Source organism: Channa argus, chromosome 9 (assembly GCF_033026475.1).
Source record: "Channa argus isolate prfri chromosome 9, Channa argus male v1.0, whole genome shotgun sequence".
NCBI classification, from domain to species: domain Eukaryota; kingdom Metazoa; phylum Chordata; class Actinopteri; order Anabantiformes; family Channidae; genus Channa; species Channa argus.
In genome coordinates this window covers 12,981,254-13,003,674 of record NC_090205.1, presented here as the reverse complement: position 1 = coordinate 13,003,674, position 22,421 = coordinate 12,981,254, and the positions used below count along the sequence as shown (strand labels likewise).

General features: G+C 38.9%; 1 protein-coding gene across 1 annotated transcript; it reads left to right on the top strand.

The window, feature by feature from the left end:
• The first annotated feature begins 2,590 nt into the window (after window positions 1–2,590).
• LOC137132704 (follistatin-related protein 1-like) lies at window positions 2,591–21,576 on the top strand. The gene is made up of 11 exons (XM_067515559.1): window positions 2,591–2,751; window positions 2,873–2,929; window positions 13,743–13,844; window positions 14,321–14,450; window positions 16,039–16,071; window positions 16,327–16,457; window positions 17,259–17,377; window positions 17,686–17,798; window positions 18,581–18,691; window positions 18,819–18,913; window positions 20,060–21,576. Exons 1-11 carry the CDS (start codon window positions 2,749–2,751, stop codon window positions 20,099–20,101), a joined length of 936 nt encoding a protein of 311 aa, XP_067371660.1. The 5' UTR covers window positions 2,591–2,748; the 3' UTR covers window positions 20,102–21,576.
• The last annotated feature ends 845 nt before the right edge of the window (window positions 21,577–22,421 follow it).

Below are 22,421 nucleotides of genomic sequence, written 5' to 3'. Positions count from 1 at the left end.
ATCGACCCAGTGCAGTTGAAATGCTAAGAAGACTATTGACCTTTTTTCTGCACTTGGAGCATCATTTGCTGGTATTTGCTGAGGACAGAGGGAGTGCACTACTGGAAGTGAAAACATATATCACATTAATGCAGTACAATGTGAAGTACATCTTACAGTGTGGGGGGAGTGTTCTGATCACCAGATCTTTATAACAAGGACTGCTTTTACAGTAAGACAAACAGAGAGGGAGATGGGAGGATTGGAGGGTTTCAAAAGCTTAGCTTATTATGATATAACAATGTAGCATTGCGGTAATAATTTCTCCATAGTAGTGGATGTTCAAACATTTTGGTGTGGGTTGTTAACAAATCATGACTTGAAGAAAATTTGAAACAGAGGTTTATAAAAGAAGTACTGTTTGGTCATTTTGAGACATTTGGTTTGCATGGTTTTAACAATTAAACCAGATTGGATACGTTTTAGGAAATTGTGACATAACATTGTTTAACTTGAACAAATATGTTATATGTTATATGTATAACACACAATCATTTAACTTGAAGTGATTTCGCTATTGAAAATAGTAATTCAGAGTAATCCATACTATGCTATAAGTACACTTAAACTAAAATCTCAAGTACTATGCAGTATTGATTTTACTTGTGTAAACTAAACCGTAACTGTACTACACTCAATAAGTACAATTTGTGTTCCACTTTACTTCTTTTTTCAATTTCTTATTTTTTTTTACGTAAGGTTACTAATTAAAATTTACAGTGTAAGTCAGATCAGAGTCCTTACCTTCAGCTAACACTGGCTCATATAACATCCCTGAAACATAAAATTTGTATATATGCATTAATACTGTAAACAGATTTTGATATGTAAAATCCCCTTTAAATATTGAGGTTTTGTGGTTTGACAAATGCCTTCTTTAAAAATATATATTTTTTAGGAAACTGGCTCAGGTTCTGACACGTTATAACATTTATTGTGGCTAGAGAAGTGTTCAGGGTTCAGTCATTTCACCAACTTGCTAAATAAAGTTCATGTCTCTGCTGCAATGTTTCTTGTTTCTCAGTTACAGTTTTGTTTTGTAACTCATAGTGGGAAGCACAGAATCTTTTTTTCCTTCTCTTTTCACACAGCTTCCTGTATTCCAGCAAAACGGTAAAGGAAACAAAGGTCATTGATTAAGTTAGACAATATACACAGAATATCCATAAACAATATTATGCATGAGGCCATCTAAGTGCATAAAACTAAGTTTTGTAAATGAAAAAGTTCATGTTTTTTACTTTTTCTTATTTGGCATAAATGCATTAAAAATGAAAAACACCAAAACACACACACACACACACACACACACACACTCCTACAAAAACTCCTGGGGCATCAAATAATCACAGCATCTTTTGAACAGGTACATTTTCTCAGATGATGGCTTGCAGTAGGAAAAATTAATTCTTCCTCTTCAAAATTCACTGAGCTGTGGTGCTCAGTATCACAGACTGTCCTTCTTAATCACTCTTTAATTACTCCTCACTGGAGCATGAACACCAGTGCTGTGTAATCTTGAAATACTGAAATCATAAGAACATTTAAACATGAATCTTTCAGTATGTGGGGAAAAAGATCTTTCTATACAAGGCTTCTGTGAAGGCAGGTCTGATTGAAGGACATGGCTATAAAGAAGTTGGTATCAGTTGCCTGGTAAATGAGGGGAGTGGCAGTCTAACTATAGCTGAAATAGGATGTAACACGGAAATTATTTGAATACGAAAAACAAAGGCTACACAACCAAAAAATATTCATTCAAGTTGCATCATAAATGGGCACATTAACTCAATTGATAATCTCTATTTTAACCACTTTATTATAACTTTATTATAACAAAATCCAGTGTATCCCTCATTTGTTGAATAAAATATTTACAAATAAAATATTTATTTCATTGCTAGACTGAACTTGGATGAAAAAAATCTTTGTTCATGTTATTGATCAAACATTCACTATAAGGTAAGAACATATTTACACTCTTAATGGGGATTCAATCAAACTCTCATTAACAACAACCGTTCGTGCAAAAATTCCAGTTAACCCACTGTCAGTGGCTAAATATTGGAGAAAGTAGAAAGTCTGTACACTACAAAGAAGAATGAGGCGACTCGGTCAGATATCTGCTGGCAGTGTAAGTAGGAATATTTGGACTTTCGTCATGCTTGTAGTTTTTTCGGCCCCCTGTGGCTCTGCGGTGAAACTAACTCGACCACTGGGCGCTTTCATTATAAACAAACTTAACAAACTGCTGAGGTTTAGTCGTTACAATAATGTGGATCATGCCAGTAGAAAATAGTGCACTATTGAAGACAGACGATAAGATCAACATCACATTTTGATCTACACACACACACACACACACACACATACAAGCTCAGATATTGAAGCAAGGCATGGCAACAATTACGTGTCTTGCAAAATGCATTTGTAAAAAACAAACACATTTAGACAAACACATCATTTACGGAGACTGGGTTGCACACACACTTTCCCAGTTTCCTCCCCCTCTGTAAACGTTCGCCGACGACTCCAGACATTTTCATTGGCCGCTGCGGAGAGAGAGGAGGAGGAGAGACTGACGGACTGGCACGAATTCCTCACTGCTCCTCAAATTTCTTGAAATCGCGGAACCTACTGCTCGACTCCGTCCCGACGAACCTCAAGACCCGCTCCCCTTCTTCGAGCTAATTTCCAAGCTTTTAGGAAATGGTAACGTAGCACTTTAAAAGTTCAAGTTTACTCAGTCTTCTCCGGGAACTGGCGTGGAAACGGATGGAGATGTTAAACTCATGTGCTCTTTGTTTCTCCACTTTCTCTGTTTCACGTCCAGATGTTGCGAAGTGTCGCTGTGCTCCTGCTGCTGGCCGTGGCGCTATGTAACGCTCAGGTAAATCTCCCTTTATTCTTACTATCATATTAAAATATTAACATTAGGAAACCAGTAGGTTTTGAATTTAGTCCGAAATGTTGCTTCGCATTTATACTAAACGATTCCCAATCGAAAGTGTCTGGAGTAACATTAACAAACAATGCTTTTTGTTTGAGAGCCCATCTGGTAAAGATCGCAGTCAGTCCACTATCTGAGACATCGCGGTGCTGTGGTAGATTGGGCCGTTTACAGCTGGGTTTTCAGAGTCTGAACAGCCAATTAGGTATTGTTGGCACTCTGCGCAATTATGGGCTTCATTATGGGGACAATCAGACTCGTGGCTATGAGCTAAATTGCCAGTGGAAGAGTTTCTTTCAGCAGCACGGTCATTCTTATTCTTTATAATCATCATTGCGCACATGAGGCACCAGATAGGCATGTGCATGTTTTGTGGTTTGTTAACTGAAACAAAACCTTATGCTGTTGCACCACACACACACTTGTTTCTCTGTTTTTTGTGAGTTGTTATGTTAACAGCACGGCAAAAGCGGCTGTAGGGCAAAGGTGACAACAAAGACAGCTGTGAAAAGGACAGAGGGAGGGCTTCTGTTTGTGTTCATCATACACACCCTGTGGCCTTGTGGTGTGATGGCACTCAGCATCAATTTTTTAGGATGCTCCACGCTCTGCAAAACGCTCCACCAACCAGCAGCTGCCTCCATGGCACATAAACACAATGTTTGGGTGGTCACTCACGGAGCATGTGTGTTTGTCTGTGTACTCAGGAGCAGTGAATGTTCTCAAGGTTGTGACAATACTCACCTTATGGGTATCACACTCCACTGCTAAGTTGTCCAGCCCCTGAGTAAATAAATGTGCTGTTAGAGAAGCTGGTCTGGGCACACAGGGGCTGTCCAACTCCAACAAGACGAATAAAGTCTCATCACTTGTACAAACAGGTATCACTGTATGTGCCTATGGCCCCAGAGGAATAGCTTGACATTTTGTGAAATTAGATTTTTCACTTTGTTACCAAGAGAAGGTTGAGAAAACTCTCACTCCACTGCAACTCAAACTCACTGCATGTTACATATAAAGCTACAGGCAGCAGCCTGTTAGCTTAGCTTAGCATGAAGATTGTTTGTTTAATTTAAAACCCAACTGTAATTTTAAAGTGCAATCTAGTTAGGGGACATGTTCAAATTGACCAGTAACATCCTCCTGGAGTATTCTGCTGTTGCCTGGCAACTGACCCCCCCACATAACATTAGCTCTTCACTTATTGTTTCGTCTGTTTTCAGTCTAAAGCTAACCAGCTGATCATTAAAGCTTCATATTCACATCAGTTATCTCATCTTAAACTTAGTAAGAAAACGATCAAGTGGATTTCTCAGAATTACTCCCTTAAGAAATAGCAACACACCTAAACAAACCAGGTGGTTCTTAATGGCCTGCATGGGACACAGCTGTTGAACATCTGGCTTTGTGTTGACTCCTCTGTTTACCGAAAAAGGGGACTGACATCCTTTCATTTTAGCTGATGTCTAATTAGAGGATAGATTTCATACGACTAAAGTACATAGGAAACACCTATTTAGATAAACCTATTTTCTCCTCCCTTTTAGCTTTATGCAGATGGCCAGCAACTGACATGCTGGTCCTTCCTCATGTCCTTCCACTTCTGTCCCTATATCTATTGCTCACTGGAAAATGTGCTATTGTGTGCATGTTTATTGGATTTCTGGCCATGATCTGTGAGGTATTGCTTGCAGAAGAAGGAGCACACAGCAGTGATTGTTTAGTGTACCCAAGACGTTAATGGGGAGCCATCTATTCTTCAGCTGTAATTAGCCTGATAATATATGGCCTGTTGACTTGTTGGTGTGGGAAGGGCTTGAAGTAACATACCAGTGTACTGTTTAAAGGAGGTCAACAAGTTGGAGCAAAGACCTCGCAGGATGAGGCTTTAGGGTCTGTATTCAGGTTATCTTCAGGTAAATGGATGTGTGTTAGAATTAGATGTATACAAAGTAGGGGTGGGACACATAAATCTGTTATTTTGCATGCTATTTTACAAGACTGTTGTGTTAATTATATAGATAAGAAGAGGAAAATAGTATAATTAAACAACTTTTTTGAGAGCTCTGCAAACACAAACCGTTGTTAAAAAGTAACCCAGCCCTCCTTCAAATAGGAAATAAAGCCAGTTAGCATGCTGTATCCGAGGTGACTTTTTTATTATTTACCTGAATCCTTAGGCAAAGTAAAGTGCCTCCACCTGGATGCACTGTTTAAACAGAACCTTTAGCTAATTGATGTTTTTAGTTCTCGTATGAGTGTAGGTTATTAAAATCTTTATTTACTATGAAGGAGGCATGTGGTTCCTTGGGTGGAAATTTGAAGTGTTTTAAACCGCTCAGAAATGTAGTGTAGCAGAGTGGCCTGGGTCAAGACTCAAAGTGGAAAACTGTGTGTTTGAATATGAGCTAGCTGGAAATGAGATCTGCATCTTGTCAATAAAATGTTGATGTTTTACTCAAACACACATGGAGTTTGATATGCAAAGGAGGCTGATATGCAGGCACAGTGAAAGTCATAAGAGTTTGCAGCCTCAGGGGGATAAGTACGCGCACACACACACACGCATATACACAGAGAAACAGAAAAGTGTTTATTTTTACAGCATGCAGTGCTGTATTATCCTGCATCATCCATGAAGAGGGTAGAATGGCATAGTGGTTAATTCAATTATCTGCAGTGAGTCTGGATCCTGAAATATACATTTGTCCAGAGGAAGTCAGCCCACAAAAACAACCACATAAGCTCTTCTGTCATTTTAGAGAGTCCAAGAGTTGAGAGGATAACAAAGAAGAGAAGAAGAAAAGCTGGCTCATTTGTGGAGACCTTGCATTTATAGCAGGGTCTGATTGAACCACAGCCTCTCAGGCACCCTGCCATGTTGCCATGTTGATGCCTGTTCTCCCTCATTCAAGGTGGGCTAAAAATATCTGCCCAGGTGGAGAGAACATGAGGGGACGCTGTGTCCTCTGTCTGTATCAGCCTGCTCTAATTACTGTTGCTCAACATCCAGTCATGGATACTTCGGACGGATTGTGCAGGTTGTTGAGACAGAGTGATGTAAAACAGAGAGGAGATGAAGCCACAGTCATGCAATTATAGCAGGGGGAGACCAGGGGTGAGGTAAGATTTGACTGTGTAGTGAGAAGGTAGGGAAGAAAAAAAAGAGGGGGGTTGGGGGGTGCTGTGTTTCATGTCCCTGCAGTGTGTTGTCTTCACCCTTGGCTTGGCTTAAAAGGAGTCCTCATTTAGCTTACCAGCTGCGCTGCTATCTTATTATTACCGGCACTCTGCACTTGAAGGCACTATACACATAAATTAACGCTTGCACACAAATCACAAAGAGCAGCACTAATTTCTACTCCTAGGCTTTGTGAGTAGAAGATAATTAATATGCACCATGCATATTAGAAGTTAGGAAGTTAAAAACATATAGGTGGCTTAAATGAGTTCACTCACAAACCCTCAGAGGTGCCTCATGAGTGTAGGTTATAAAGTGCAACAATTTCATATTGTTTTTCACTTTTTTTTCTGCTCAGAGTCAAAGACAATAAATCAAATCATTAGTCTGACATGTAAAACATTGTTGGAATTCCAAGGTAAGGTCACTTCAATACGGTACAAAATTAATGTCGGATTTAAGATAAACTGACAAGGAAACTTCATACCACCCACTTACTTTCAACCGAGATCATTATGTGCACAGCATGCTGCTGTGTAGTGAACGCACCTTGAGATCAGGGCCTGCATGTGAAATGCCGTTTGTTTGGCGTTAGCTGTCTGTCATTGTGTCCTCCAGTGGTCATTATTAAGACTTTCCACAGTGAGGCAAAATACCTTGACAACACCTACACTCAAAGTGTCTTGTTAAGGATTGTTCTAACTCTAACATGGTTTATGAAACAAGGTTTTTGAGTGTTTCAGTAATGATTGCTGTCAGTAACTTAATTGACAGAAAAATAATTATCGCCTAATGCCCTAATCTCCAACTGAAACTGGCTTACGTGAAACTACCAACTATAAATATAGGTTAAAATATGATACTCTAATTCCTGTTAGACCTTAATAGCCTGGTCTATGTCCCAGCGAAATTTGGGTGAGTGTATCATCACAGCCCCATATCTGAGACAAGAAAGGTTGTGGAAACATGCATGTTTACAGTTCAACAGATTTTAATGGTCACATCCTGTAGTCTGTAAAAGGCCCTTTTCCTTCTACAAACATGCTCCAGACATAAGCCCCAATACTGGCCTCAAAGCCAGCAGAGAAGAGGGAAGGGAATCTGCTCATTCCCTCAGCCTGAGCAGAGCATGGGCCCTCCCTCCTTTCCTGGCAGTGGAAAAATGCCCATAACAGAGCAGGGGTGGGAGACAGGGGAGAGAAGAATGACAAAATGGGCAAAGACAGAAAATTAGGGAAGGATTTGGAGAAAATGGCAATGTCTAACAATGGCTGTGAGACAAATCTAAGTTCAAAGGGAGGACAAAGTTGGAACTTTACTCAGGAAAAGACAATGAGTGCTGAACATGAGCTCTGATAGGATTGACATGGGTTAGGTTGTGGGGACAGGGGACATTATTGTCCATGCAGTGTGACAAGAGGGTGAACAGGGGGAGGGGAAGCTGAGGGGGTGGTGCTGTGCTCATAGCATTTTAACTGCTAGCAGATGTTGCTCTGCCCAGATTGTGACTTATTTCCGGCTATTCTTCTCCAGCTTTTCCTTTTTTACATTCAGTTCTGTTCTTTAAGTCTCTATCTCAGTCCCTTCTTTCTGTCATTTTTCTTGTCTTACTATTTCTTTTTTTCTTTTGTTTTTCTATCTTACCATTGCTTTCAGGGTGTAGTTGCTAGCTCTGATGGGTGAGGCTGCAGACTGCGGTGACATCATCCTGTCCGTTGGTGCATTCCTTTCACAGTGAATAAGAAACACTGAGAACAGACAGAGCAATGTATGCTGGTCGTTACCCAGGGTTCCTTTTTGTTTCTGCAGGTTTAATCTCAGACCTGGCCCCCTCAGAGACTGTTTGAGACCACCCACAGTTGTAGTGCTCATATCTTTAGAACAGACTGAAATCTTTCTTAATTTGCCTTATTAGTCAAAGCATGCAAGTTCTACTTCTTCTTCATTTACCGCTGTGTAAAATCCATGAAATAGCAAGCAGGCAATTCACGAAGCCTATAGATTGTGTAATGTTGTGTAGTGTTGAGTGTATTTCTCAGTGAACGCTTTACTGTACATCTGATCTCAAGAGGCTATTGAGAACAGAAGAAATTAGATTGAACCTGATTTGATATGTATGAAGATACACTTGAATAGTTTCAGAAGCATGAAAAAGTTGGAGAGTTTGAGAACGCAGGCGCTTGAATTATTGAGGGCAAACACTATACTATAGCTTTCTCCATTGACTCAAAAGCAGAGTTGATGACAGTCTGTAAATTTTCTCCCCTGTGTGATGGGTATAGCCACAAGCTCACATTAATTCCTTGTAGAAAGAAACTGGATCATAGTTAAAGTTGAGGTTGTAGAGAGAGTGGTTCTCATTGGGCTCTGGCTGTGCTCCAGTGTCTTCTGGTAAGGCCTGGTTAAAGGGAAACAGACGTGTGAGGGAGGTCATTATGGGCAGGAGAAGACGAGCTGTTCGGTTACAGCTCTGCCTGTCTTTTTTGCTGCTGGCACAAGCCCATATATCATAAGGCCGATGAAGGTTGGACAGACAACATGGGAAAAGCGGGAAATGAAAGAGAGGGAGACCAGGGGCATCTCTCTGACCTAGATACTGGAGATTTTGGCTCAAAATGAACTCTGCCAGACCCCAGCTGAGGCACAACATAGCTCAGGAATGCACCCCTCCCCTATTTTCTGATTCTTTTGATTAGGTCCATTCTTAAGTCTACATTCTTTGGTTTTGTCTTATTTTCTTCCTCCTTTATTTAACCTTGTTAGAATTAAAAACATACTTGATAAAGACTGGGTTGCATGAAGAGGTGAGGGTGAAGTTGCCTTGCTGTGTGGACATTTGTTAGTCCATCTGTTAGTCTTGTCCCCACTTAAAGCCACAGCTTGTTATTTTACTTGTTGTTTTGTTGGACAAACTATATGTGGTTCTACTTTTTATGCTATAAGCTAACCTGCTACTTGCTGTCACTTCATATTTAGCATAGAGAGTGGCCTTCCTCATCAGTTTCAAGTGCAAAGCTTTGTTGATTATAAATTAAAGCAGCTAAATCTCGAGACAACTTAATACCTTGAGGCCACAAACAGCAAGCTTTAATAACTATTTGACTGCTTCAATCAAATAGTAAGCGTCAATCAAGCGTCTCGTACTGTACAATATCAGACATCTCTTATGGTGGTTTTAAGAGGTGCTTGTATAATGTATTGAAAGTGATATGTGTTTGTCATCCGATTGCATCTGGCTGAGTCCATGTAACTGATAGGAAGCGTTAGAAACACAGCTGTTGCAAGAAGCGAGCCTGAAGGAGCTGTCATGCCAAACCTGTTTCTCGCAGACGGGTTCATGTACATATTCTTACACTGAAGATCTAACGTCTGCAATTTTTTCTATAACATGTTAATACATTTTATAATCATTTACCTTTTTTTATTTTATTCAATAGTTATATATTGTAAAATTTAAACCAAATGACCTGATTCCATTTAGATCGTTTTTCTGCTCAGGTTTGTCACAGTTTTTGCTGGTCTGAGAATAAATGTTTTGGAGGCTGTCATGAAGAGTCATTTTCTTGCAGCTAGCATAATGAATTTAAACATAATCGATTGCCTATCACCTTTTGCCCTCTTGGAATATATTCATCTCAATATTTTAAGTTGTCAAATTTTAAAATTTTAATCAGGAAAACCCACCTCAGACTGAGACTGGCGGGAAAGAGTTTGTTTGTTAGATGTTTGTATGTTATACAGTGAGTAGATTACTAGATTACTGTGATAAATGTAAAAATGATAACAGCCTGCAACAAATACTAAAATGACAAAGCTTATTACATTAATTTGTTGAAATTTCGTAACTGAGGTGTTAATGCCACTCAAGCTAAACCACCGTTCACGTTTTTATATTGCACAGTAAAGCAACAGTAGAAACAGCAGCCTCCACAGTGAACATGGTGGTAAATCAACACGTCTCCAGCACAGTCTGAAATAGGAAAAACTCAATATGAAAAGGATTTACTGCAGAGATGTTTTATTGGATTGTATTAAATGAGGCTCTGTGTGCCCAATAAACCGATCAAGATGATTAAAGTGATATTAGTCACTACAAAAAAACAAATGGTTGTATAATTCATTAACAGAAAGGTTAAATTCAGTATTTAATGGCTTTCTTTGTGCTGTTTATCACGGTTGGCGTATCCATGGCAGGGGGCTCACTATCTATAAATCAATGTTTTCTGTGCTAATGAGGAGCAGGGTTCATTGGGGGAATGGATTCACGGTGGCTGTAAAGTGACACTCAGAGGAGAGAAGCATTGATTGTCCTGCTAGACCAATGGTGCATCACACATGTGCGCGCACACACACACACACACACACACACACACACACACACACACACAAATGTCATACTGCCTGTATCCTCAATTCTTGAGTAATTTTTAAATTCTGTTATACTAAAGCAAGAATACATTGCCCTTTATCACCATTCTGCCTCAGCAGGAGCCATTCAACACGTGTCAGGAGAGAAAAATACTTCAGAGCACACACAACCCCACCTCTTGTGTGCCATCTTCTGTACCTGTTTCTTAAAAGAGTCTCTTCACAGCTTCTTTCTTTTATACTTCTTCTCAGTGTTACTTAGTTTTCTCCTCCAACTTCTAGGCTTGTCTCAGCTTAGTGGAAGGTCTCTTGCAGCTGTAAAAGGGCAAAGCAACAGAAATAAAATAAAATAAAATTAAAGTACACCGGACATGAACTGAGAGGCACCACACAGAGATAGGGAGATGAAAATTATGCACTGAGGGTTGTGAGAAAGATCACTAAGATCTTTTAATCTTCTTAACAGTCAGGTAATTTAAATTCTTGACAAAGAGATAAAAAGATGTACTTGTAGTTCCCTGTAATGAGTGCATGTGGATGAACTGTAGTATTTGAGTGAATGTGAGCTTTGTGAAAATCCTGGTTATGTGTTTGTGCATGTAAACATTATACCTATTTGCTTATCCAGGTTTCTGAAACTTGACGGAACCATGCCATCAGTCTTTCCTTGTTTCTACTCTTTATGCTGAGCTAAACTAACATGCCGATGACTTCAACTTCCTATTCATTGTAAAGGTGTCACAGTAGAACTGGACAGATTACTTTTCATCTAACTGTTGCGAAGAAAGCAAAAATTTCTTGTTTGAAAATATCAAACTTCTCAGCTAGCTGTATCTTTTTGTTCTCACGTCAAACTAGTGAAAATCAAACCTAGTAAACCCAAATACGGCAGGCAGGCAGAAGCTAAACTGCTGGTATAGAAATAACACCGGGAAGTGACAAGGATTTGGAGGTATCGTGAAGACACTTGGGTGCACACACAGATGATCAAAAACCTGGCTAATTCATTTATACAGATGAATAAATAGCTTTTCTATATTGCATGGATTTCCAGCTATGATCACAATCATGTAAATATACTTAACCATAGTGCATATAATATTACGTCCTCCCACTACTATTCATGCTGACAGTGGATGCTACAGGCTAAACATAGGCATGAGGTATAACCACCTTAACTACAGATCCAAAACTTCTCCTCTGTGGTTTGCTGAGATTTGGTTGGGGCGACATAACAATTGCTTTGTCTAGCAATGTCAGTCTGTGTCAATCATAAAATCGGCTCTGCTTTGATCTCTTTAGGGGACTTGGTTTTATTTGTCTTGTTTGATTGACACGTCTGTGATCTTGCCACAACAGGAGCTTGTACATGCTCTCACCATAGCAACAATCCACTTGAATAAGCAGAAAATAAAAGGTTTTGAGTCTCATTAACTAAATGTCAGGGATGTTCTGCTCATTCTACTCAAAGTGAGACACACCGGAGAGGTTTACTTTTGTACCAGATTCATGTAAGGAGCCTTTCATTATTCATGTTCCCATTGGATGTTTCTTAAAGTTTCAACAGACTTCTAGCCCATCTGTGTCTAACAAAGTCAATTGTCCAAAACGCTCAAGGCCACAGGGGCTACTTTGAAGATTTTCCATGACCTCAGCGTTGGACTGCAAGTGTGTTAGTGTATTTAAATCATGCATAGAAACGAATTGAAACCAACAATCCCCACCCTCTCACCACTTTAGAATAGAGCTGCTACAATTTGATTTTTTTTCATCTCCCTCCTCCACCTTCATTTTAACCTACATACCAGACCATGCAGTCATAAACACACAGCAGCTTAGAAGCCAGATCACGTGCAAACACAGAAGGCCACATATCTGTCTCACTCTTGCAGGAAACAGGGGCTTAGGGAGGAGGAGGGGAGTCTAGAGAAACTGGGAGGAGAAAAGATTTCACAGAGCATGGGAATGGGCCCAAAAAACACAGCTTAGACTCCAGATGTGGAAACACCCTGTGGACACTCGAAAGTAGACACATATACAAAGAAACATGGATAGGAAAGAAAGGAGTTAATGAGGGTCATAAAAAAGCTTATCGATGTCTGCTTGGTGTCATTACATTGATTAGTTTGTAGCTTAAACACAATTTCTTGGCAAATCACTAAAGATTTTTTCTAACAAACAAAAGAAATTTGAAGAAACACAGGCATAATACATTAACAAGAGAAAATAAAACATTGCTATTTAATAGGAAAGATAATTGAGACAAAAACAGAAAGATTATTTAGCTGACAGATTGGTTTAAATGAAGAGAGATCAAATCCTGCTTGCCAGTAACACTTACACACAGATCTGAGATGAAGACATTTGCTTCCCTATGTCAGTTCCTTTGTAAGTGGAGTTTGGTCAGCTGTCACTTCTTGAGCCTGAGACTGTTGACATGGCAACCACAACTTTTAATAAAGGACATTAAGGTGTTAAAGAACACTGATATGGCAATAACAAGCAATTAGAGAGCACGACCCCCTAAATGTGATATTTCTCTAATAGAAAATGTTAGTTTTTGTGTAAAAATAAGTTGTATTAATAAACTTCAGAACACCTGTTGATGGACAGTCCTGCACTAAAAACAAAACTGCTGTCAAACTCTTTAGAGAGAACTGAAATCCTGCCTTCTGCATTTCTAATAGATAAAATGTGCAAAATTGCAAGTCAGTCAGAATCATCACCACAAAGTAATGGCCATTGAAATTAACCATGTTGTTGACATAGTGCCACCTAGAGGATATATTTTATTAGCGCGACAGAATCTATTGATAAGTGACCCAGAAATACAGACTTAAAGAAACATTTCTCACATTTTACTGTTGAGCAATTATAATTAAAACCAAAGTTGTTTTTTTTACGCGTGGCAATGTAAATTTATAGTTCTAACTTTCATGAACAAGGTCTCTGCACACTTGCTTATGAGCCAGGCATTTTGGAGGAAAATACTAATGAACAAAGCAAAACAAAGGAAAGTATAACATTTGGATTTCAATCCCTCGTGCGTATTCGTGTTAGGTATATGTGTTAAATGTGGTCAATGCTTTCACAGTGATTTCAAAAGGCCCAGTCATTAGTGCAACAGTGCCGCCATGTGTGTGAAAACTAGCAGAACCCAGTGCTATTTCTGAAATGTCAACACTGTACTTGTATTTTTTTCAGGAGCTGCAGAGCAAGAGCAAAGTGTGTGCCAATGTGTTCTGTGGAGCCGGCAGAGAGTGTGCTGTCAATGAGAAGGGGGAGCCCAGCTGTCTCTGTATAGAGGTGAGGGGTGGGTGCATGACTGCAGCCCAGCACACCATTACATTGTAGTCGTACACTGGAATATCATTCAACACCATGTTTCCTGTGTATGTATTACTTTAACACAACACACACATTTGTAATGTACACGGTATTTTTTTTAAACTATAGATTTTGAAAGAGACCCTTATTAAGACATGATCTCATCAATTAATAAAGCAGTCTGTTAATATATTGGGAGATATCAAGCTTTTATTAAAATTAATCAACTTGCTACAAATCAATGGCCCTACAATGACCTTTGTTTGCCTCGCCCACTCTGTTATCCAGCATTAATTGTTTACAAAATGGAATAGTTTGATTTAAATTTTATTTTAAACCTATTCGAAGGAGTTTTAGGATATAGGGGAAAATAAGAACGAAAGAAAACTAAATTAAGCTTTAGAGATTAAATGCTTCTCTACTTTCTCATTTGATTTTCTTTTATCTGTTTCCAGAGCTGTAAGCCCCACAAGAGATCAGTGTGTGGCAGTAACGGTAAGACCTACAGAAATCACTGTGAGCTCCACAGAGATGCTTGTCTGACTGGACTGAAGATTCAGGTGGCACATGATGGACACTGCCAGGGTACCAGCACCAGCACGCAGAAAGACAACACAACATAAATGTTTGCTGTCAAAATGTCCCATTACAATGTCCACTAGTGCCTAATCAAATTGAGTTTGCCCAGTTGTTTTGGATTTGTGGATGTTAAAATGTCCTTTAGGATGTCTCATGCATGCTTACATTTATAGCGGGTTGGTAAATTTGGTAATACTAGTTTCAGCTACTGTTGCCAAGGTCCCTTTTACAGTACAGTAAATTACACCTACATGTGTGGACTTCAATATTTTATCAGGAGTATTAAAGTGTGCTGATAGTCAGGGGCATTTGATTACAAGAGGACGTGCCAAATGTGAGTATGGTGAGGAAGTCCATTAGAGGTACTCAACTGGACACCATGTCCATACAATCTGGAAGTTGAGTCATGTCAACTGAATTTTTTCCTTCTAAGTTGGAACAAAGAAGTTGGAAGTTCGACCTAACTTCCAAGAAGTTGACGTGACTGAACTTCCACATAGCTATACCTGGAAAGTCCACAATTACATAAATACTTTAAATATGACTTTAAAGATTAATTTGTATGTGTTCTTTGATAATTGTATGTTTATCTTGTAATCCATTGACAGGACATGGTAGAGGTGAACAATATTTTACTGTTGAATTAGGGATCCTTAAATCTTGCTTTTGTCTCTCCCAGTACTGATTCTGGTACGTCAACCAAGGTTTTCCGCTAGCACTAAATCTGATATCACTGCTCTCTTTTTTCAAATGTAAACAACCTTTACTGAATAGAATTATTATTATGAAAAATAATTTAAGACTATGGACTATGATATAGCATATCGGACTGGTGTATCCCCTATTCCCAAGTGTTCTGTTGTAAGGAATCGTGTTGTGCAGGATCGAAGCTCAAATGCTAAAGTCCAGTTTTGTTATTGCTTTGTTACTTCAGCATAGACCCATTACAGTTTGTACACACTCTCACATTTATTATTCAAACCTGATGTGCTAGTATTGGCCCTAAACCACAACATATTAGCCCTAGGTATTACATTAAAATATTAAAGTATCTCGGATTGTCATCAAACACTGATTTGTAAAATGTGTGAAGTAGAGAGTTTAAACATCAGCTTAGCATTTGTTCAGTAGGGTGGCATTTGACCCGACCTCATTCGAGCAATGGTGCAAGTACTGATAACTGGATAGTGTACAGTATATAGTTATCTGAACTGATCTCTGAACTCGCCCATATTTAAGTAACTGATACCTGAGGTGAACAGGTTGACCGGCAACCATATAAGGCCACCCATACGTCACTGAGCCAATCTGCTTTTACGTTCACGCCTGGCCTTAACTTATCTGTTCATACAGCTAATATTAGGTTCTTATCTTGAGTCAGCTTTCCTAGCTCACACCTGGTGATGACACAATTGTGTCCTCACTGACCTGGTCATTGATCAAAGCTGTGGCAAAGCTTGTCCTCTTTACAGACCAGAAGTTTAATTCTGATAATCAAGTCAAAACTGTTTATTTTATTTTCTTTGCTTTAAATGTTATCTTCTACCCACCCACCCCCCCCCCCCCCCCCCCCTCTTTTTTTTTTCACCAATAGAAAAGAAAACAGAGCAGGCAGCTGCCAGCCCAGGTGAGTTTTGGCATGTATGCATGAGTTGGAGAATTTGCAAATGCATGATGTTTGGACAATTTAAGACACTAAGATCTTACTATTAACTCTGTGGACTAACTATAGTTTAGGGTTTAACAGAAATTACATAATGAACATGGAAATGCTGACATGCGCATAAACGGAAAGGTGTGAAATAGCTAGAAAGGCAGATTTTATGCTTTGGATTATTTATTAAGGATAATCGGACCTACGGAATTGTTCCTACCCTTGCAGTCGTATGCTATGCTGCTGACCGCAACGAGCTGAGGAATCGTGTGATCCAGTGGCTGCAGACTGAAGTTGTACCAGAAGGCTGGTTTGCGAAAGGATCCAATTTCTCTGACATCCTGCTCAAATACTTCAAGGTGGGCTTCTTTTCTGTGTAAGGAATCACAAAATGAACAATGGTCTCTTTTACCGCACACTATATGGTCAGCACAATTCTTTCTACAGAATTCTACACAATTTATAAATCTATGCGGGTCTAATCCAGCCACCTCAGAATGTCCTGTTGAGGAGCATCCTCTCCATTCTATGGGCTGACATGAGTGACATAGTAAAGTCAAGTACGGACAGTGCTTTGAAAAGTTTGTTTCAAGAGTAGTATTTTTTGTTCTTCCCATCATAACAACATGTTTCCAGCTTGTCTTCAACGCAATACGTAGTCACATAATAGCTGTAAGATCCACTGCCTTGAATGCCAACTTTCTAAAATCTTTGTTAAATTTGCTTATAGAGACTTTATTTAAAAGTCTGAATAATCACAACTATCACAAAGCATCCCTGATGTTAATTCACTGTGAGCAATAAGTGTGGATTCATACTGTATAAAGATGTAATGCAATTACCATATCCATTAAATATTCACTTAGTAGCTATTTCTGCTCCAGGTTCATACCACTTGACATCAGAGTTACTTGATTGTCATAGCAACTGTATTTTTTTTATATTTTATGGCAGTGATTGCTAATTTATTGGAAGCCTGGACTTACTGTACCTGTTTGTCTGAAGTATCAATAGTCTCTTTCTAAGTTTTGTTCTATTTGCAGTACATGGGCACATGACAAAAACTGAAAACAGTTGGTATCTGACAGTCTGAGAGTTTGTTGTGAAACTGTAGTCTTGTGAACTGTGCCTTTCCAATCTCCGGTTATGTTTTTTTGCAGTCATATGACAATGGTGATTCTCAGCTGGACTCTGCAGAGCTCCTCAAATTCATCCAGCACAATGACTCAGTCGTGGAGATGCAGTCCTATGCAGACCAGGAGAGCAACAGGCTGCTTAGGTTGGTGTGTTTTTTTAAGGTGAAAGTGTATGAGGGCTGGATGCAAGGAAAATGCTGTTTTCATTTCTTTTTTTTGTCAGTCTTTCACTTCCCTTCAAACATTTTCATGTCCCATGATGCCTATTTATTCTGTTGTGCTATTTTAAGTTATGCTGTCTCTGGCCCTGTGTGGGCCTGTGCAAACTTTACTGAAGGCCTCTAGTGGGAGCCTACACTGTCATATGCACCTGTGCTATATGGTATAAAACACAAGTAATAAAATAACTCTATTATGAAGCTGATATTTATTCTGTTTATGTGCTTACCAGGAGCCTGTGTGTAGATGCCCTCATTGAGCTCTCTGATGAAAACGCTGATTGGAAGCTGAGCTTTGATGAGTTTCTTAACTGCCTGAAGCCTGGCTTCAATCCACCAGAGAAGAGTGAGCTGCAGTCTTTTTACATTATGTAACATAAAGTTGCACACCAGTAGAACCAGCATACTGTATGGCACACTGAGTTTGATCAGCCAGTCCCGACTCCCAGCTGTAGAAGGAAGCCTTAAATTGCTACTCTTTTTTTGAATAGTTTGAGTCACAGTCAGTTTTGTGGTAACCACTTCACTATGCTGGTTCATATGACACCAATATATCTGGGATAAAGTTCACAGGAAGCAGAGGCATTGCTCCGTCACAAAGAAAATATTTGCTGCAGAGCACCGAACCCCAGAGCTTCACCAGAGTCAAGGACACACAAACACATCGATCTTACTATAGCTGTGAAGACACTATTGGAAATAATGCATTCCCTAAACCATTACCCTAACCTCATCCATCACAAATAAGTTAACATTAACCCTAAAACAAAGTCAGAACCCACAAGTTTGAATTTGTGAGGAGCTCATGATAGTAACCAAAATTTGCCCAAACAACCATAGACACGAAAGGCACACAAATACAGGGTCCATTTGGTGATTGAAATTTTATTTTTGATCCTAAATATTTAAATATCTCATATGTTTCAGTTTTTTTAATTAAAAATCATTTATTAAATTAGGAAATCAAAACTAGCCAAAGCAACACATGTAGCACTGAATGAGTGAGAAGGCCTTTTCACAATTTGTGGACATAGACATTGATATCACTAACACTGTTTCTGTTATCACTCTGCTATACTCTGTTATCTGTGGTCCTGGCTCAGTAATCTGTCACGTGACTTTCTGCAGAATGTGCCTTGGAGGATGAGACATATGAAGATGGAGCAGAGACCCAAGTAGAGTGTAACCGCTGTGTTTGTGCATGCGGTAACTGGGTCTGCACTGCTATGATCTGTGCTGGTGAGTTAAATGACTGGAAACTGTCTTTACAATATTTGCTCTTCTGATAATTTCAAACAACACACTTATTAAAACAAGTGCCCTGTAAACCTTGACTGTGTCCTTGACTGTCGGTTTATCTGTACAGACAAAGCAGCAACTGTGGATGAGTCTGCAGATGATGGCGTAGAGATGACTGAGGAGGAGTGGAACCTTCGTGTGGCTGAGCTCAACAAGCACCAGGTTTGTCTTTGCAATCTGAAAGCCCTGGGAACAATAGAAATTGTAATGCAATCAATCAATAATATAAAAATAAATCAAGAGGCGCATCCCAGAATTTCTCCACCCAAAATGACAAATTATCTAACCATAACCACAACTTTTGAAGTGGATTTTAAAGCTTCATTACTGTCTGCTGCTTATAAGATTCTACTTGGCTATAAGGTCAATAAATATAACTTACGTGAGCCATAACCCAAGTGTCTGCTTTTTACTTATCCTCAGGATATAGCATTGTTCACTTGCAATATGTTTCTAGAGAGAGCATTTGAATCAAACTGCTCAGTCAGCTCAATACAATTCACAGCGGAGTTGGTAGGTGTACATTTTTATGTGACAAACTAACACCGCACCGCGAGCCAGGGTATCAGCAATTTTATGATTCATGGCATGAAAAGTGAAACAATAAAACAAATGCTGTGAAATAAAGAAATATTTTCTAAATTAGATCAATAAAAGTTTGGCTGTGAACAGTATATAAATAGCCAAATAATCACCAGCAGCATCTTTATTTATTTATTATTATATCTTGTAAGGGTAGGGATGTGCCAAATCAAACCTTTAGTGCAAGTGATTTAGATATATGAAGTTAGTTAATATCCTGCAGCCTGCTGCTGGAGGATATTGACTATGTGTAATTCATATACATTTTAAAGACACATTTTAAAGACCTACATCAATTATAATCACTTACTGAGGCAACAAACAGCGACGTGGTTCAAAAACCTCGGTATTTAGAGGCTTCTACCCTAATATGCCATCTTGGTGGCCTTGTATTTACTGTAATTTACTATTGTTGTCTCTTATTGTGTGTTTGTGTACTGTGTACGGCATAGCATGAGTCTAACAAGGTACTGTAGCGCTACAGCTCTGGCTCGAGGCCACGGCTGAATCAGCAAGGTCGTGTACTCTGTACTCCAGAAGGACACAAAGCCGCTAAACAAACGTATCTTTGTTGGTGCCACATTTACACAAAATTCAGTCATTCAAATCGCAATGTTGCTTTTAATGGATAAATCACATCAAGTTATAGGTTTGTTTCTCATAAATGTCAGTATGTTAAATGACACACTGTCTCTACCCTCTTTTTTATTCTTATTTTAAACACAGGAAACGGTTGAAAAGATGAAGACCAGCACAAAGAAGGCCTAAAAAAAGAAGCAATGAAGGAGAGGGCGCACATCATCACCTTCTTCCATACTTGATTTACCCTATGGCCATGTGTTATTATTCAGCTGACTTGTTCATGTTTCTCTGCTATGTTAATTATTATACTTTTTTTTAAGTGTTTGTGTTGATGTTTGTTAGATTCAGGGGCTAGCAAAGAGTATTATTAGAATCCCTTGCATTCAGTACTGTCATATTTGATTGTATCACTGCGCCCTACATTAGTTCTGGGGCTATTTTTACTACAATCCTTATATTTTTTACAATTATTATGAAACAAACTGTCAAGTTGATAATGTTTTGGAATGTGGATTTCACTGTTGGGTTTGAAACGTGGAGAATCCACTTGCTAAAATGAGTAGAGTGTTGGATTACATAAAAGCTGACTACTTGACACCTATTGCAGCATGTGTCTCCACCCCCTCACAGGTTTTACAGTCCGTATGTTGGTTGAATAACTGGGATAGGAAGGTATAGCTACTAGTGAATTTGATATATGTTGCCATTTAAACTGCCACAGTAGGACACTACTTGACCAATGCACATCTCTTACTTTCTAGCTTCTCTAGACAAGCCTATTTTTTGCTTTTTTATAGTAATAAGTAATAAGTTTTGCAAAACAAAGTTCTGCAAAAAAAGGCTTTTATGTACAGTATGTAATTGGACTGAGTTGGAACTCATCTTGTTACCATGTTATGCTCAGATAAGTCTCCCTGGTGCTTTTAGGTTAAATTTTCCTCTTGTCGGTGTCTTACATTTCTGTGACACAGCAGTCCAGCCTTTGGTGTGAAGCATCACAACTAGACCAGGTGAGACCTCATCTGAATATAGCATGGGGAATATGAAACCAAAGTTTTGATGAAGTGTTTGAATGATGTACTGAATTCTCCAGGTTAAACATTACTCTGGACCCAGCAACACACAATACCTGTGCTTTCAAAATCACTCTAACAGAAGGACTAGCCTCACTGTCAGCTAAGTAGCTTACGTAGATGCTTCAATAACTGGGTGCATATAATATGTGTGTGTGCGCGTGTGTGTGCATGTGTGATTGTGTGTGTGCTGTGGTTCTGAAAGTAGCTTTGTATGTAAAATGTTTGTTAAAATCATGAATCAGAAATGGGAGATTTGACAATAAAAATAAGTGCCTTAGACCTGCAAACCATATAGGTCTCTACTTTTGCCTCCACTTAGGCTGGTATGCCATGTGGCACAGCAAAAATGAGTGCGCTTTGTTGAAGTTTAGCAGTAAACTAGTGCTTTTTGAATTTTTTTGTGAATGTTGCATTACTAGGTTCAAGCAAAATCTTTATATTCCACTGAAGGTTCAGAGACTGTAAGGAATATGTGTGTATGCCAATAAAACCCATACACAAAAAAATGATTTTTCAATTTTTCTGTTTAAGCATGCTAAGTATGTGCCAGATTTAAAATTGAAATAAAGAAAAAGGAGCTTTCTGCACTGTCCCAGAATTCCCCTTTTTATTTTCTTAGAAACAGTTTTTTTTTTGTCATGAGCAGCGTTTTTATTCCGTGTTAGACAATACAAGGAAGTAAAACTATGGCTTGTATTATAAAAACTTAGTCATTCAGGAAAGTAATCAGTGCGTACTGGATATCCGTATTAATAAAACAGCTCATTTCCCGCCCTTACATTTCAGAAGTGCTTACCTCACATCATAAATTGAATTGACAGTTTTGAAAAGTGTATTCAGTACAACATTTGAATGCATTTACTATCCATAGTGTTTGAGAAAATCTTTCTGTTGACAAACTTTTGGTTTGGGGGGAAAAACTCCATACTGATAAAACTTAACCACTTACTCTTTTAAAAGTAGTGCATGTGTGAGTGACATAATTCATTATCAAGCATATCCTGTAAAACACTGTTGGTGGACACAAACCTAATTTCATGTAGTATTTAGTTGTCACTCATCATACATCATATTTTATGAGTAGCCTAGATATTTGCATTACAAAATTTTAGAGTATAGTGACAAGAGCAGTCAGAACTAGTTTCTCCAAACCATACAGCTCTACATAACCAGTATTAATGTTAACCCCACTTATGCATTTCGCTCTGCTTCTCTTAGTAACATGACCAGAACAAAGCTGTGGCATAATAATGGACAAGCTTGCATTTAGAGCCAGGAACCCAATTATCCTGTAACTTCTTCTCATGCTATGCACGCTCGCATTCAATGCACTCAGCAGAGCATTGCACAACGTAACAGGACAGGATCGTTGCATAAGGTGTTGTAGCATAGGGGGAGTGGGTGGTGCCCATTGTCCTGTTGTTGCAAGG